The 18822-nt window shown below is 44.6% G+C and overlaps 2 protein-coding genes across 3 annotated transcripts in view; one reads left to right on the forward strand and one right to left on the reverse strand.

The window, feature by feature from the left end:
- WNT11 (Wnt family member 11) overlaps positions 1-12976 on the forward strand; it is a 29515-nt gene extending 16539 nt beyond the window's left edge. For both annotated transcript variants that reach the window (XM_050930870.1, XM_050930878.1), the window contains exons 5-6: positions 1865-2157; positions 11507-12976. In XM_050930870.1, the coding sequence (XP_050786827.1) occupies positions 1865-2157; positions 11507-11681 (468 nt within the window). In that variant the 3' untranslated portion in view covers positions 11682-12976. The remainder of the gene's footprint in view (positions 1-1864; positions 2158-11506) is intronic.
- Positions 1-18822, reverse strand: part of DGAT2 (diacylglycerol O-acyltransferase 2) — a 660465-nt gene that overhangs the window by 143412 nt on the left and 498231 nt on the right. The gene's annotated exons all lie outside the window — the stretch shown is intronic.

Consider the following 18822-nt stretch of genomic DNA (forward strand, 5'->3'; position numbering starts at 1 on the left):
AGATAGGTACCCCACCTCCCTGAGAGGCAGTAGCTTTCTCCCATCCACCTGGTGCTGTCTATACTGGAGCTTAGGTTCGTGTAGCTGCATCGCCAAGGGGTGTCAATTTTTCACATACCCCCGAGCAGCGGAGTTATACCAACCTAATTTCCCAGTGTAGACCAGGCCTGAGTGAGCCCAGGGATTAGTCTTCTCCAATAAAAATTAACTTGCAGAGTAACCATTATCATGAATGTGACGCTTTGCAGATGTTAACAAACGAGTCCCTCAACAGCCCTCTGCAAATGGCGAAATGGTTTCAGAGACATTGAGGGGAAACCCGGCTCCTGTCTCTGTGGCTGCAGAAGTTCCCTTCCAGTGGATTCCACTGCTCAAGAGGAGGCTGGATGCCTGGCTACTTCGAGGGTGCACATCCGCTTTTCGTGGGGTGGAGCTCAGCTCCTCCAGGGATCCCTGTGCTGCAGGGCTCAGTGGGTGGGGAATAGGCAGAGGCAAAGCTGGTAGATCTGCCATTACTCAGATTCTCCTGTCCTCTCTCTCCCCTGTGGGCGGCTCTGGAGGCTGCTCCAGCCACTGTGCTGGGACAGTCTGTGTGGGGCACCTGCATAGCCATTCAGGGTACATCTACACTGTATTGTAAACCTGGGCTTACCATTGCTGCCCCAAGTTTCCCAGCCATACAGAGCATCCACATTGCACTACACAGGGGCGGCTCCAGGCCCCAGCATGCCTTTGGCATCTTGCCTGCAGAGGGGCCGCTAGTCCCGCAGCTTCGGCAGACCTCTCGCAGGCGTGCCTGCGGACCCTTTGCAGGCAAGCCGCCGAAGGTAGCCTGCCTGCCGTGCTTGGGGCAGCAAAACGCTTAGAGCTGCCCCTGGCACTACACAGACCTTCTGTCTCGAGTCTGGGGACCCAAGTCACAGTGGCATTCAGGCTCAGACCTACTCCCCTGCCAGGGTACTAGAACCCGGGTCCTGAGTGCTAGTTGACCCAACACTGATTTGTGTGTGGACAAGAATTAGACTTGAGCTCAAAGCTGAGTCAGAGCCCCAGCTGAGTGTGCAGTGTAGCCTTATCCACTGTGGCTGGGGGAGAAATGTCTTCTCTCCCTCCCCTGCATGTTTCCCAGATGGCTGGCCCAGCTACTCCCGCTAGTGCCAGCCCTAAAATTTGCTTCTGAGAGACTTGTCCATGGCCACACAGGGAGTCACTGTATCTGGAGTTCACAGCACTGCACCACCTCTCTCTTTCTATTAGCTCCTTAATGTCTCAATTGTAAAGGTTAAGCCCCATGGCAAATTTTTGTCTGGTGTAAAGGGACATGGCTCTGTTGATTCCCACCCCCAGAGAATCTTTCCTATTGCCTTCAGGGAATTACACAAACTGCAAAATCAAAGGAAACGATATAATGCATAATATAGCAGTTCTGTATTAGAGATAATGTGGCGATATGGTCATTGCACTCGGAGCTGGACAAATCAAAGCTTTGAAATCTAGATTATCAAATGTATAAATATGCTGAAGGCACAAATTTCATATTGATTATCTGCAAATTACTTCAACTTCCAGCTCCTTGGGAGTTTAAAGGATGTGTGGGAATATGATAGAAAACTGTGGCACTGCTCTGTGCACTGCCTTAACAGGTGCCACAGTAAAAATAATACCCAGGCTGACAGCAATCTTCAAGCTGTGAGCTGTGTTTCACTTTGCACAGTAGGTACTTTAACCTGGTTGTGCAGAAACCAGAGTAGTGAATACTCTTTATTGCAATCCAGTTAAGACATTAATTCCTTAGCAATTCTGTGGGAGATTTAAGTAAAGAGAAGGTCACTTCATAACTCATTGTTGTTGTTTTTTTCCATAGGCCCTGAAAGCCTCTCTTGAAATGAAATGTAAGTGTCATGGAGTTTCTGGTTCCTGTTCTATTAAGACCTGCTGGAAGGGTCTTCAAGAACTGAGAGACATCGCACAGGACCTCAAAAACAAGTACTTGTCAGCCACAAAGGTGGTACACCGACCCATGGGCACACGCAAGCAATTAGTACCAAAGGATATTGACATAAGGCCAGTTAAAGAGACAGAGCTGATTTACCTGCAAAGCTCGCCTGACTTCTGCATGAAGAATGAAAAAGTGGGATCACATGGGACACAAGACAGGTAAAGACTCACAAGTCAGATTTGAACTGTACTCTTCTGTTTTCAGCTGGTGCATTGAAGCAGCGATGTGAGCATGAACATCTCTGTGCAGGTGGCATTTACTATCGGGGATGGTTGAAGTGCCACTCGCTGGGCTAATGTCAGCCATGGAAATTGGCAATATAGTGCCCAAGTCTTTAATGTACTGGAGCAGCCAATGGGACCTACAGCTCCCAGCATGCAGCACTCCAACTGGATGATAGATGGGCTCAGTTTGGCTCTAGCTCCAAACTGCCTTCAAGTTCATGGTTGGTCAGAGCCAGGGTTTTGGTTCTGACCCATCTCAAACCATGATCCATGTCGAGGGCTGTTTGGGATAAAATGGGATAATGTCTGCTGGGATCTGCAGTCTCTGCAGGATTGAAGCTGAAGGCAGCTACAACAGATTTATTTTATGCAAAGGGCTCTTGGAATGTAGACTCCCACCCCTGTGTTATTTGACTTATTTACTGAAATGCCACAGGACTGTAATGGAATGAACTTGTCTCTTGGGAAATTGACGATGATCAAGCGCCGACTTAATGGTTCACTAAGCCTCTCTTATCTGCTCTAGACAATTATAGCTCATGTAGGAACTGCTGTGGTGTAAGTGCTCCTCTCTTTGGGCAGGTGGGACTTGGTTTAATGCCAACACTCCCAAGCAACATTAACAACAGAGATGTTGAGCTATATTGCCAAGTCTCTTGGGTTTTTGATTCCACCTTTTTTGTTTTGAAAAATCTCAGCATGACCTGTGTTTAGCTGCTGTTTGTGCTTTCATGGAGGCACTGCAGGATCCCTTTACTACTAATGACTTAGCACCATCAGTGCTGTTCAGATTTCCATCAGGCACAGTGGAGTGCTTGGTCCTTCCTACTCACTCCACATAAATTCTATGCTACTGGAGTCTGAGTACTGGTAAATGAGTGGCAACACCTTAGCCAGATAACATGTACCCTGTGTGTGTATCCAGAGTGCTGTAGGAAATGATGTTAGTCACTCCACAGGAATATTATTTCTGCTGAGCCAGACATGAACCAAGACCCCCTTAGGAGGTTATAAAATATGTGCTGCAGGAAGTGCTGTCTTTCGGATGAGACATGAGAACTGAAGACCTGACCACTTGTACCCATTCAAGACCCTTTAGTTAAGAGTGCTATCCAGGCTAGATTCCAGTCTGGATAATTACATTCTGCAGATCTCAGTCCTCGTTAAATACCATAATCCTCTTCACTCCCTGTCCTGGCCTGTTGTGTAGTATTGCTGTGCACGCTTACACAACTGCAACATTCCCACTCACAGGCACCTGAACCTGTATAAACACAAGTTATGTGTCTTTTTTGGCCAGGGCCACAGTCTTTTTGCTCAAGGAACACCATTGTTGATGGTGGTGGGCACATCACTGTGTATTGTGTAGCTGGTCCAGAGGGATTCAGTAGAAAGAAATTCTACTGGAACAGACACTAAATAAATTATATCCATATATCCTGTCAGTACATGGGCATCATATTGCAGAAGGGAGAAGACTGCAGGGGAAATACACATCTGGGCATTGGGAGACATTCGTTGTATAATGGTTCCTTTCTCCAGAACCATGGTAATTCCCTACCACCCAGTTAGTGCACAGAACAATTCTGCAATGGCCTGCTGGAGACCAGAAGACCAGAAGATGCTTAGGTAACGCACATCTTAGAAAAGATCTGTCTGATTTTCTGATACTTTACCATAACTAGCTTTTCATATTGCCAGCTGGAACAGAAAGATATAGCCAAGGACTGGACGTCCATGTTCTAGAGAGCTCACAGAGTTCCAGAAAAGGTACCTTATCAAAGCAATGCTGCATGGCAGACCACATCTACATTTTCCAAGCTCGGGTGCAAGGTTTCATATACTCCTCAGGTTGAAGATGAATGATTTAGTTGTGATTGGTCCTGCTGTGAGCAGGGGGTTGGACTAGATGACCTCCTGAGGTCCCTTCCAATCCTGATATTCTATGAGTCTGTGATTCTAGTAATTAGTAAATGAGGAAGGGATCAAGCAAGGGCTATTGTCATGAGTGCAGTAACAGTGAGTATGGAAGAAGAGGATCCACTGGAAATGACATTGGTTGAGGATGCAAAGGGCCAAGCTGGTAAGGCAGGAAGAAGGTGATGACTTTTGAAGGAAGCCCAGTAAAGCGATACCCTTTGTTCACAGACAGGGCAAGGTCAGTGTTGACTCAGAGGCAGGTGGGAGGAGGACAGAAATAGGCTGCAGTGTTGACTTGTAGGTGTAACATGTGCTAAGTAGTATTATCAGCTGACTGTGTATATATAAAATAATGTTCACAGTTGTTAGTCGCTGCTTCTGCAGAAGAAGCCCTGTGTCTCAGAACTCGGATATGTAATGTACCATGTAATAGAGGCTTTGCTCTAGCAGCATGGTTTCTATGTTAAATTAGCAAATAAAATCCCCACAGTGCATTTCCAGATCATTGCTGCTCCCCTCGGGGGTTGCAGTAGCTAATCCAGACTTTTTTTTCAGTTTTCCTTTCAAAGAGAACACTTTTAATATCTTCTAAATATGGTGGCCCCGTTCCAGCCTGGCATGTAACTGAGAGATGGTACCTAGTGACAGAGATGAGGAGAAAGAAGCAAAAACCAGTTGCTGTAATGTATAGGATATATATATATAATTTGCATTTACTACACAAAGGTGTATAACATTTATTTGGAAATATCCCAAACAGGATTTACTTGATAAGTAGGGTCCCAAAGGCATCTTAATATTTTATTCCTTCTACACTTTAACTTTCAGGAGATCTCGCTATTTCCTTCAAGCCTGATTTTTTTGAAGGAACTTGAAAGTGAATGTAACTAAAAGGAATTTCAATGAAGTCCCTCCGCCTGTTTCCCGTCTCCTCCGCATCTATCCACTCTCACTCATTTTTTGGCCTCTTTTCTGGCCACTAGAACAAGAAAAATGTTTCCCTTCAGTGGTGCTGCCAGCAGCGCTCCATGGATCAACAGACAGGAGGTGTTATAATCCCACTGCAGCCAGGGCATCCTCTCCCTTACCTCACACCCCTCCATCACACACAGTCCATCCTGATGACCGAGCACATCACACCCCCTTTCCAGCTACAAACTGAGAGAATGCCAGCCTGAAGTTTTTTTGGCAGATAGTTTTTCAGACCTGCTGGCTACATTTAAAAGTGCACGGAGGAAACACGCACGCTGCAGCTCCCTTGACAAGGAAGGCCTGCATTCTGTGTTCCCTCTTGTTATTTTAAATTGCATTACATGAGCTCATTCCCAAACCCTTAACCCAAGGCATATTTGCTAATTGTGCTGCTAACTTTGAGAATCTAGTGAAATTAACAAGGCGAAGCAGAAAGAAAGGGGAAAAAAGGGAAATAAAACCATCCCATGATGTACGGTGCTTTTAAACAATCTAATTTTCATAAAACTCCATTAAATGCAGAATTCATGAGGAAGCTTTTTTTTGAAATTGGATTATTAGTTTTCAATATAAAAGGGGGGAGGGACTTTTCTGGCTCACGTGGAAAAAGACAGGGACTTTAATGTCCTGTGAATCAGAACAAGTTTTGATCATGTAAAATGGGAGGTTTATAGCTCAAGTTCTACTGCGCTGAATATTGGATTTCATTATATACTGTAGGGAACAATACTGCACTGGCTGGCAGGTGGATGGAGTGAATAGTCCCGTAGATCTCTCACTGCTACTATTATCTAGTTATCATTCCCATTGCTTACACTAATCATGGAGTTTGGGGAGTGGCAGGGGAATCAAGTTTCTTTGTAGCAGAGCTGTGTGAAATGTTTCACTTCAAACTGAGCCCAGGATTAATCAAAAGACTTTCAATGAAAGTTTAGACCTTATTTTGAATGAACCTGGGATCATTTGTAAGTCAAACTGGGCTATTTTATGTTTTTATGTTGAAACTAGAAATGGTGTTGGATCAAAACCCACAGAATTCAAACCTCATTCCAAACCTGAGCTCTGAACACTCCCAGACCTTTGAAGTGTACAAAATCTGGAGAAGGGTCTGAATTTTGCAGCTTGAGTCCATTTCTGTTAACAACTGTCTTGCAATGGATCTGTGTTCTTATCAACGTAAGACAGAGCTACAGTGACCAGACTATATAAGAAAAACACTCCAAAATCGGGACTGTCCCTATAAAATCAGGACATCTGGTCACCCTAGACAGAACACATTAATCTATGTATCACTGCCACATTTTTTATATAAAAGAAAAATGGTCTTGAGAGAAAATAAATATCCAGAGAAGCTGACACATGAAGCAGGTCCCCGAATTTATCACTGTCAATAACTAGAACAAACTGAACCACAGAGAAAGATGGTTTAAAATTTTGGGGTGTTCTTGTGAGACAACACTCTATAACGTATCTTCAATGAGGTATTTCAGAAAATTCATCATCAGTTTCAAATAAAAGATAAATTATACCAGAGTATGAAACTGGGATCCAGTCTGTGAGAAAAATGGTAAAGGAATTCACTTTCATTATCATTAGGATCCAGTGTATCATATTTCAAATATTGGTTTAAGTCCCATCAGAAAGTGACTGAAAGGGAAATGTTGCCTTGTACACAGAATTCTTGTACTGCTAGAATCACACAAAGATTAGTGAGCTGTTTATTACTGATCTGTCCCGGAACGGTCTTGGAGCCCAGCGGCTGCCACTTCTCATTGCTGAGGGAGAATTGTGTTTCTAAATTCCATAGATGGTTTTGAAAATCTTGACCCAAATGTCTTCCTCCCCACTCTCTGCCTCCTCCTCTGCTCCCTCCAATGTCACAGTAGTACTAAAAGTAAGAGACATAAATTGTCTTGTGGAATTATCTTGCACGGGCTCTTTTGGCCTCTGGCTTTGGCCTGATGTATAAAAGAACAATTCATATCATTTAAACATCTGTAGTTTGCCAGTTCATTATAACTAGAACAACTCCTTCCAGCACTCATGAAAATATGGAGTTACACAATTTTTAAGAAACGGTGATATGATTTTAAGTTTCCTGTTTCCTGTGTGATACATCATAAGAAACTAGCATACAGCAGTGCGTAGAGCACCATCCCGCAGATTCATATCTACACAAAAGGACACAATAGCTCCGAACCAGTTAATCTAAGTGTTGTGACACAAGATGAGTAACTTCATGGTGCCAGACAATGGGCCACCAGGCCATGATTTGATTTGACTTAGAAGAGCTTGCTCGAGTGCTCACTGGACTAGCATGTAAAACAAGAGTAACAATCATTTATATTATTTATATAGTACTTTTCATCCCCAAGTGCTTTGAAGAAGTTGGGCTACATGCTCCGTACTCTCTGCAGCATGGGGCAGAGAGCAGCAAGGTGTGCCTAAAGAGGATGCAGACCCACAACTAGAAGGCAAGCCGAGGCTCTGATGCATTCTCTGCCCTGGGCCCTAGACATCGTAGAAGCCCTTCTCCATGATCAGGGTTCCATGGTTTGTGGAGCAGGCGAGAGTGGCTAGGAGTGGCTGGAGCTAGACACAGCTGCTTTCCATCTCACGCTCCCCTCTGGCATGGTTGGATTTCCAGCTGGGAATCTGAGTGCAAGATCAGCAGGGACTCCTTGAAGGAGCTACAATCCCTCCTTCGCGGCAAGGCCACTAGTAGGGAGTACATGGCAGCCTAGCTCTTGAGGGAGCTCTGGTAGAGGATTTGGTCTTTATGCTAATGGTCTCTTCCCCTGTGCGTGGTCTGGGATTCACACGGATCTTGGACCATCAGGGAGTTTACGTGGTGGAACCACTTGCCAGTTCCACAGGGGGCCCAGAGTGAATGGTTCAGAGGATTCTCCATGAGTTTGTGCTTGTGGCATTTCTTAGCCTCTGCTGTCTGTGGGAAGACTCACGTAGGTGTAACCTGTGACCCTGTGGGTTCAAGAGTCCCTTAGCTTTCCACTGCAACACAGTCACTTCTGGGATGCAGATGAAGCTATTCTGAACCAACGACCACTACACAACACTAGCTACAGACCTAAAGAGCTTTAGATGGGCAGAGTGTGAGTGAACTTTGGCTAGGCTACTCGCTAACATCCCCTCTTGTTGGAAAAAATGCCATGGCATCTTTAAGGAGCACAGTTGGGTCCACGGCATGTTTTCTGTCTCATCTGAGGTGGCTGGTACATTATTTTCTATTGTTTTTGCAAATATTTCTAGGAATTACAGTGCTAGGTTCGAAGCCAATGGGCCAGATTCTCACTTGGAGTGGAATTGCACTGGTGTCAATGGAATTGCACTGGATTTACACAAGTACAGATAAGGTTAAGTCTAGCTGGGTGGGATTAGAATCAGGCTCCGTGACAAGCCAACATCAAATATGATTTGTCTGCTAATTTGGACAAACCTGCAGGTTCTGTCCCTGCTCGCCTTTAGCTACTTATACACATAGGTCCAGAAGAAATACTACAGATACCAGCAGCTGTTTCAGTCTGTAAAAAGATTTGGGTATTATTCACCCAATCCCAACACTTACAGCAGAGAACAAGATAGATGTTTAATGGTATTGACACAAAACCGTTCAAAAAACATGTTTGGGGTAGAGGTGCGCTTAACAGGCTGGGGTTTTGTGAAACCAAAATCAGGATGATTCAGCTCTAAGCTCTTTGATCCAAAATGACAAAATGAAGGGAAGACTGGCATTCTCTTATAATGTTTTCTTTTCCCCTCTCTCTCTCTATGAGGCCAAGTGGGGTGGATTTAGTTTTTGGAAAACCCTAACTCTACAGGCAGTATAGGATTGGATTCCATGTTGATCCAAACCTTCAGTCTTTTGGTGGGAAGAAATGGGGAGGGGGAAGATTTCAGGTACCAGTTTTGCTCCATATCTAGTTTGTGGGTAACTTTGATCATAATGTGCTAAATATATCACACTATAGACCCATATGAGTGTCCCTATAAGACACGGTGTCCCTGACACTATACTGGGGTATTTGGTTCCATAACGACTCAGAGGAAAGAGTGACACCAAATCATCCACGCCACTTTCTGAAGCAGCTGTGTGTGTCTTGGAGAGCCCCATCTAAGTACTAACCCCACCCAATTCTGCTTAGCTCCCGCTGAATTGTACAAGATGGCATGGATGCATCACATACACAAACATGTGAATTTTATGGCCTGCTCTGAACTCATGGTCCTTGCAAAATGAATCCAGTGGCTTCCACCTTCCCAACCTCCGTCAAAGCTGACTAAGCCTTTAAAGCCCCTCCATAATGTTAATATTTATGTATTTGAACCTTTGCTCTAAATATTTAACTTATTGACTAATATGTTTATGAGGAGTCATTCTGAGGTTTCCTGTTGGCGGGGGTGCAGGCTCATGGGCGTATACAACAATGCCATTCGTTCAATGTTAGGTAAACACACACAGTGTGGTTATGGACTGAGCTTTTGACTGTTGGACATAACAATTATGAGCAGGCTTTGGTTAACCTACCAGAGGTTTGTGAATATGTACATGCACTCCCAAGGTGGGGGAATGAGTGGGGAAACTTTAAAAATGGAGCCTGACCATGAATGGAGGTCAGAAATAACAAACAGGAGGTCGTACCAAATCAGGAATAAATAAGGGAAGAACAAGAACAAAATTCACAGCACTTCATTAATCCTATAACGTCCCATAAAGCATTACCTCATGAGGAATTCCTATAAATCACTTGGTTTCATTTCCAGCTGTTAATGGCGTGCTCAGCACAGGAGTCCAATTCTCCCTTCTCACTCTCTGTTCTCCTCTCTCCTGCCTCCCCCCGATCTGATGTAAAAATACTTCTGGCCAAAATAACCTAAGCAAAATGTGATTTGGAAAAGATGTCTGAGCAGTTTCCTAGGGAAATGCTTCTCACTTGATATTAGCGTCTAGAGGCTGCAGCTAAGTCTGGGGTCTGGTTGTGCTGGGTGCTCTAAGTACACATAGTAAGAGCCTCTACCCTAAAGAGCTTACATACTAAGTACTCAGGAAGCATTATTGGTATGGTGCAGATGAGAACCAGAGTCAGAGCGAGATTAAGAAACTTGTCCAAGGTCACATAGGGAATCTGTAGCAGAGACAGGAGTTGAACCCAAAGGTTTTGAGTGGCCAGCTAGTATTTTAGCCATAAGACCAGCTTTCCCCATATGCTGGTTTTATTCACCATGGTGCTTTATCACTGCAGTGTTTGATGCCAGCCTCAGAGCCATGCAAAACTTGCACCACTCCACCAGGTGGCCATGAACTTCCCACTACCTGGGGGACTACATTTGAAAGTGACTAGTGATGTCTGCATGCCCAACTCGAGACACCTTACGGGGTGGGGGCTGGTTTTTCAGGAATGGCTGGGCATCTACCCTCAGAAAATCAGGCCCTTTTAAAGGTGTGGCAAGGTGATACCCAAAATCACCAGTTACTTTTGAAAATTTAAGCCAGCGTTGTGAAATGATTCAGCAGACAACCCAAGAGAACCGTACAGAAGTACAGACTGACTCTCAGGAGGGTGGATTTAATTAAAATCGGAAGAAAGAAAAGGAATACATCTTTATGATAAGCTACATGTATCATCCTGCAATACTCATGTTCCCCACTGCCTGCCATGAGGTGGAATGTCAGAGCCAGGCAAGGCCTGGTGTTTGTACACTGCAGTGGAAGGCCCCACAGAGCCAGGCAAGGCCTGGTGTTTGTACACTCATTTGGAAGGCCCCACAGAAGTGCAAGGTATTGCCCCAGGGCGATTAGCTGTAATGTACCTGACACAGTTGCGGCTAGACCATGGCTTTAAGACAGGGAGGTCTCAGTCTCAGGCATTGTGCACCTGGCCTCTGCAGTCCCTCGGGGAGTGTGTGGCCCTTTCTGCACCCTTTTCAGGGTCGGCAGTGCTGACTCCTCTGCTAGCCCAGTGCTGCTGGCCAATGTGCAGGCATATGGGCAATGGCACAAGGTATTGACCTAGTCTCATCCCTCCCCACCCTTGTGGGGTTACGAGTGCTCTTGGTGGGGCTAGAATCTCCAGCGCTTGCATAGTAGGGGATTCTAAACTCCCAATTGACTTCTGTGGGCTTTGGATCAGGCCCCAGAACACAGGGACTGAGAATTTATCTGGCTTCTTTGCAGGTGTGGCGTGCTTCTTGGGCAGATCCCCAGGTGGCTGAAGCATCCAGTTAGCCCACCTGAAGATCAGTCCCACAGCCCCTCCTCCATGCCTGGCACATCCGCACAAGCCAAGCCACAACTGCAGACACAGACGATTACTTCATTTCTAAACAGGCTTTGTGATGATTTGCACTAATTCCCCCATCTCCTTTATTCCAGGCAATGCAACAAAACCTCCAACGGCAGCGACAGCTGCGACCTGATGTGCTGTGGCCGAGGCTACAACCCGTACATGGACAAAGTGGTGGAGCGGTGCCACTGCAAATACCATTGGTGCTGCTACGTGACCTGTAAAAAATGCGAGAGGACTGTTGAAAGATACGTGTGCAAATGAAACATCTCTCACTCGGTCAAAGAGCTTAGATGCCAATGGCACCAAAGCACTAGTCATAGAGGAGGAAACCTTTCCTGGACTAGACATCATTTATCTTGCAAAGACCTGGACTTGGAGATGATATAAAGAGAATTCAATTACAACAGTAAAAATAACATTGTTTTTTAAAATGTAAAAAGGGGAAGGTTTTCCCACCAATCAAATTCTTCCTGAGAAGACAAGAGGCTTAAGCCAAAACTCATTTTGAATCGTACCTTCTTGCAAAAACATGCCTTATGGTTGCCAACAACGTCCAGCTAACAAGTGCCTTTAGTACTGTAAGAAACAAAGAGAAACTTTCCCAGGGAGAAGAAACAGCTGTGGCTGAAAATAATACAGGCTAACATCTGCTCCTGCATCCTACCGCAAAGGGCCTGGATTCTCCAGTAGCCTGCAGGACAATCCCTGACAAGGGATGCACTATATCTTCAAAGCAATCATTGTATTTGTTTCCAAAGACTAAATTTTTAGGATGGGAGAATCCACTCAGCATGATAAAGCCAGAAACATTCCTGGTTCTGCCCCTGAAACAAAAACATATGCAAATCAATTTAACCCTTTTCTTTTGTCCAGGGCCGAGACTCAAGTTATTGTTCTATCTAAGGACCAGAGGTCTTGTCCCGACTTTGTAGGCTGCTAGGGTGTCAAATTCAAGTATTCACAAAAATATATTGGACCCAGTGTCAATGTGATCCGGGTGTAGTGAGAGGAGCCCATTGGACACAGGGGCTGAGTGACCGGAGAGCAGCCATGAGATGTAACGAAATACATAGTGAAGTCAAAGTAAAATGGAAATGGAAAGTCAACTCGTGCATCCATTTCCTCTCTCTCGACCATTGGATGTTACTCCCTAATTCATGATTACTCCGATGCCTTGTCCCATCCAGTCCTAATGTAAATATGGCACCATCCCTCCTCCCTCAACAAAGCTATAAACTCAGAGCCAAGAAATTGCCAAGACACCAGCAGTGTGGGAGGTGTGTTTACATCGTTAGAAATTCCAGACAAGGCGAGATGTCAGCTATTCTAAGCAGACCTAGTCGGAGTATGTGAATGAAATGTATGGTCCTGCCATGACAACAGCACAGAACCACTATCTGTGGATGTACATATTTTATTTTGTATGCAGAACATACAGAAATATTTATAAAATATATCTTATGCTTTTCTCATTCTACTTTATATATAAATATATCTATTATAAACAAGCTTAACAATAGTATGAAATAAATGCTGAAATTACTCAACAGTGCAAATAAAAGAGCTTATAATTATTATTATTATTATATCTAAATCTATAACATTGTCTTCTACTTGGACAGATGTCTAATTTTCCATTTCCACCATTCCCTGTCTTCCTGGTCCATTACCTCCTATATATGATCAGTTAAAAAGATTAATCACAGATTAATTGAAGCAGACGTAACCAACATTTAGTTGAGTGAGACAGTTACATACACAATAGAAGAGAGAGAAACTATGCTGTTTTTGACAGGTTCTCATACCACCCTCATTACCATAATACCTGACTGCCTTCACATATTGCATTAAGTGACAGGTCTAACATCTTTCCCATCTGGTTTGTTTTCTCTCATATCCTCTCTCCCAGGGAACAACTGTGTGCTTGCTGTGGAGTGTTTTGTTTTGGGGGTTTTGATTTTTCTTTTAATTGTACACACCGCTCTGTGTTTATATTAGAGAAGGCAAGATTGAAGAAGTGCATCTGGCACTTGGAGTGGACGGTGGTGAGTCTGGGATGGTGCTTAGTCCCCGCGGGAGTTTGTTCCACAGTCTAGGGACAGAACAGATGAGTTTTACCCTTATTCAGTGAGGGGGAGGAAACAATAGCAGAAAATATGAAAATGGCAAAAGTGCTAAATGACTTTTTTGTTTCAGTTTTCATCAAAAAGGTTAGTAGCGATTGGCATCTAATGTAGTGAATGCCAGTGAAAATGAGGTAGGATTAGAAGCTAAAATAGAGAAGGAACAAGTTAAAAATTACTTAGACAAGTTAGATATTTTCAAATCACCCAGGGCCTGATGAAATACATCCTAGAATACTCAAGGAGCTGACTGAGGAGGTATCTGAGCCATTAGCGATTATCTTCGAAAAGTCATGGATGATGAGAAAGATTCCAGAGGACTGGAAGAGGGCAAATATAGTGCCAAGCTATTAAAAAGGGAATAAGTACAACCTGGGGAATTACAAACCAGTCAGTTTAACTTCACTATCTATTAAGTAATTAATTTTCACACACCTAGAAGATAATAAGGTGATGAGTAACAGTCAGCATGGATATATTGAGAAAAAATTGTGTGAAACCAACCTAATAGCTTTCTTTGACAGGGTAACTAGCCTTGTGGATAGGGGGCAGCAGTAGATGTGGTATATCTTGACTTTAGTAAGGCTTTTGATACTGTCTCTTGTGACCTTCTCATAAACAAACTAGGGAACTACAACCTAGTTGGAACTACTATAAGGTGGGTGCATAACTGGTTGGAAAACTGTTCCCAAAGAGTAGTTATCAGTGGTTCACAATCATGCTGGAAGGGCATGTTGAGTGGGGTCCTGCAGGGGTCAATTCTGGGTCTGGTTCTGTTCAATAACTTCATCAGTGGTTTAGATAATAGCGCAGAGAGAGTGTTTATGAAGTTTGTGAATGATACCAAGCTGGGAGGGGTTGCAAGTGCTTTGGATGATAAGATTAAAATTCAAAAAGATCTGGACAAACTGGAGAAATGGGCTGAAGTAAATAAGGGATGAAACTCAATAAGGACAAATGCAAAGTACTCCACTTAGGAAGGAACAATCACTTGCGCACATACAAAATGGGAAACGACTGCCTAGGAAGGAGTGCTGCAGAAAGGGATCTGGGGAGTCATAGTGGATCACAAGCTAAATATGAGACAACAGTGTAACGCTGTTGCAAAAAAAAGCAAACGCCATTCTGGGATGTATTAGTGGGAGTGTTGTAAGCAAACATGAGAAGTAATTGTTCCGCTCTACTCTGTGCTGATTAGGCCTCAGCTGGAGTACTGTGACCAGTTCTGAGCACCACATTTCAGGAAAGATGTGGACAAATTGGAGAAAGTCCAGAGAAGAGCAACACAAATGATTAAAGGTCTAGAAAACATGATCTATGAGGGAAGATTGAAAAAATTGGGTTTGTTTAGTCTGGAGAAAGAGAAGACTGAGAGGGAACATGATAATAGTTTTCAAGTACATTGTTGTTACAAGGGGGAAGGAGAAAAATTGTTCTCCTTAATCTCTGAGGATAGGACAAGAAGCAATGGGCTTAAATTGCAGCAAGGGTGGTTTAAGGTTGTACATTAAGAAAATCTCTCTGTCAGGGTGGTTAAGCACTGGAATAAATCTCCATCGCTAGAAATGTTTAGACAAACACCTATCAGGGATGGTCTAGATCAGAGGTTCTCAAACTGTGGTCCACGGACCACCAGTGTTCCGTGAGCTCCATTCAAGTAGTCTGCGGATAGTTCCCTTGCAGGTGTGCGCCTGGGTGGCCGCACACAACAGAATGAAGGGCCATCCACCTAATTAGTGGAGTCACATAGGCGTGGCTCCACTAATTAGGTGCCTGGACCCTGGAGGAGACGCACATGTAAGGTGAGGTGATGGCCTTGGGGTGAGAAGAGGGATTGGGGGGAATTTGGGACGTGCGAGGCTGCAGCGGCTAGAGAAAGAGGCAACCTTCCCCAGATCCAGGGTTGCGGCTGCCAGGGAAAGAGAGCCCTCCTTCCCCACCTCAGCTCTGTGGCTGCTGTGGCGGGGGAGAGACCAACAGTACAAACAACATTTGGAAAGATCCAGTGGTCTGCTGAGACCCTCAACAATTTTCAAGTGGTACATGAAAAAGAAAGTTTGAGAACCATTGGTCTAGATAAACTTATCCTGCCATGAGTGCAGGGGCCTGGACTACATGACCTCTTGTGGTCCCTTCCAGTCTTACAATTCTATGATTCTATGGTAGGCATAGCTGCTGGAGCTAGGGACGCAGGGGATGCTGCAGCACCCCCTGACTTGAAGTGGTTTCCATTATATACAGAGTTTACAGTTTGATTCAATGGCTCTCAGCACCCCCACTGTGCAAATTGTTCCAGCATCCCTGATGGTAGGAAGTTCCATTGTGCCTGAGAAGCAGAGTTGTCCACAGTGGTTTTCATCCTGGAGCTTCAGTCAATCTCTTAGATATCCTGGACCCAAGCCACTGAGAGTCTTGACAATAAGGCTGTCAACATGGCTCTGTGTTCTGTGGGGGGCCAAGGAAGAGAGCAGAAGATAGGCGCAATGAGCTTGCAGCAGCCCACATTGGGGAGGAGACGCTGCAGTGTCCTGTACCAGCATGAGTGTCCCAGATGGCTTCCTACCTGTAATAAATATACCACACACAAAGTCCCTAAAATAAATCTATGAATCTATAAACAGCAGCCTTTCCTGTTACAAACCTGACTCGAGAAGACACTGCAACTGAGTGGTATGCAATTTCTAAATCCCTTAGAGGGACAACAGAATTTCACTGACTGTCAAATACTGTATCCTACGCATAACATACAGAGGTCTTTTGGGAACCCCATGAATGCTTCGGATTCTTAAATGCCTTGAAGCCCCATGCCCAGATTGTGGTTGATGCTACCATGCATTTGCACCACAGTGCAAGTGCAAAGGGGCTGTTAAGGCAGCTTGGCCAGCTAGCTGAGAATTCACCCATCATGGGTGTGTCCCTGGGTGGTGCCCAGCCAACATGACACCCCTTCTTTGCAGTCCCCATGCATGTAGATGTGGCCTTGGCTGGGAGGGAAAGGGAGCATGTATGGAGCACTGCTTCATTTCACTGATCTCTAACAGGTGTGACAACCCCTGAAGAACCATTGCAGTTGGCATAACTTAGAGCAGCCTTTGGGGCAGGGGGATGTCGCAGACGCAGGGAGCTTAAAAGGCTACCTTTGAGCTACCTTTATCCTCTGCTTTTCAACTGTACTGAGCAAAGCTTAGCCTCAGCAGAGAATTGAGTCCAGTGTTTTGACGCAAATGGGCAAAAAAGATTGCTGAATTGATCCCTGGGTTGTTTCGTTATCATCCCACAAAGCCCCATTGACAACAGGTGTAAACCACCCTGGTGAGGAGGACCAATGCAAATCTCTGTGAACCACGGAAGCCTCTTACATCCAAATGTGACTCCTGCTGCATTTAATGGCAGGACTCTCAGTGCCTCACTGGGACCAGAATTTGGCCCATTACTTGAGATTTAAACTGGCAACTCAACTACTTTTTAAAGTTATTTTTAAAAATTCCAGTTTCTCAGAGTGTCCCTATAAACAGGGTGTCCTGACTTAAGACTAACACATTTGCTTAGATTTCAGTCTAGAAGAGCTTTTCTGTTTCTCTGTTGATGTTTACAAGGGGCTTTCAGAAAGGAAAAAAGTAGCTGACTAGGCAGGTGAAAATGACTATGCACAAAATGCCACCAAATGCACAAAGGAACCACACTTCTCCCTCCCCCCGCCCTCCCATGTCTTTCATTGCTCACTACCATAGGTGTTACATGTACAAAATGTGCAGCCGGAAATGCAATTGTCAAGTTGATGGTGTGGCCCTTTAAGAAAAAACTCATGCTGGGGGCAGAGGGTATTGTACCGGCTTTCTTGACTGGGATGAATTTCACACACAGAGCATTTGAGGGCACCTCTAATGACAAACCAAATTCAGCAGTCCCTGCTTGGGATTTCTAGGATGGTAATTCCCATCTCAGAAGAATCAATGTCATCGTACTATGGCTTGCCAAGATTTAAGTAAAATCCAGTTCGCACTTTTATCAATACATTTTTTTTGCATCCCAAAAAATAGATAGGTTAGAGGTGCCCCATATATCAAGTCAACATGCGACACATCATGCCTGATTCACCATTCCATTGCATCAATTTTATCTTGGTGTAATTCCACAGAAGCCAGTTTCAGTGGAATTATGCTGATGAAAAATGGAGTAAATGAGTGGATAGTCAAACTCGCTCTATTATAGATAGATAGAATAGAGTTTGACTATATATACACACACACAAAATTAAGTGCAAAGTAAAGCACTCAAAGAGATTTATTCAGCCCTCTTGTGCACATACATTATGATACAGTCGTTAAATACATGATCACATACTGGTTTTTTCCATAGGACGCTACCTCATTCACTGCAGAGGATGGATGGGACTCACCAAATGGCTAGCTATTCAATATTTCGTTGTATCACGAGATGTGCCCCCCCCCACCTCGCCTTATTTATTGAACACCAGGCGCTGAATACAGAATTATTAATTTCTTCCTGAGCTTTGCTATGTAAAGAATTTACCATCACAATGCTCTTGTGAGGTAGGGAGATATTACCCCTGTTTTACACTGGGGCAAGAGGCACAGAGATTAAAGCCAAACTTGACAAAAGCATTCACTCACTTTGGATGCCAATTTCAAACCCCTAAGGCCTGACTTTTCAAAGTACTTAGCATTTTTGTCGCACGCTGTATGTTCAGAGTACAGTTACCATTGACTTCACTTGCAGTTGTACAAGCTTCCAACCAGACCTCAAGGGTACATCTACACAGCAAAACAAAGCCCTGCAGCAGTTAGCCTCAGAGCCCAGGTCAGCTGACTCAGGCTCACACTACAGGGCTAAAAATAGACGTGTAGACATTTGGGATCAGGCTGGAACCCAGGCTTTGAAACCCAGTGATGGGGGAGGGTGTCAGAACCCTGGGTCCAGCCCGAGCCTGAATGTCTACACTGCTAATTTAGCCTTGCAGTGAGAGCCCAAGTCAGTTGACCTGGGCTCTGAGACTTGCTGCTGTAGAGGTTTTTTAGACATGCCTAGGTGTCTCAAGTCAGGTAACCAGAAAAGGAGGAACACAAAAGTAGTCATGACGGGTGCATGACTCCCACATTTGTGGAGGCTGGGCCTGAGTGCGGGAAGCTCCTTAGAAGTGTGGTGCGGGGGAGCACCAGCACTGAGACTGTGGCCCTGCCCCCTGCTCTACCCCAGGCACTGCTCCTGCTCAGCACACCCCCGAGAGACCCCCTGCCATCATGCCTCTCTGCCCCCTC

This window comes from Gopherus flavomarginatus, chromosome 1 (assembly GCF_025201925.1).
Source record: "Gopherus flavomarginatus isolate rGopFla2 chromosome 1, rGopFla2.mat.asm, whole genome shotgun sequence".
NCBI lineage: Eukaryota > Metazoa > Chordata > Testudines > Testudinidae > Gopherus > Gopherus flavomarginatus.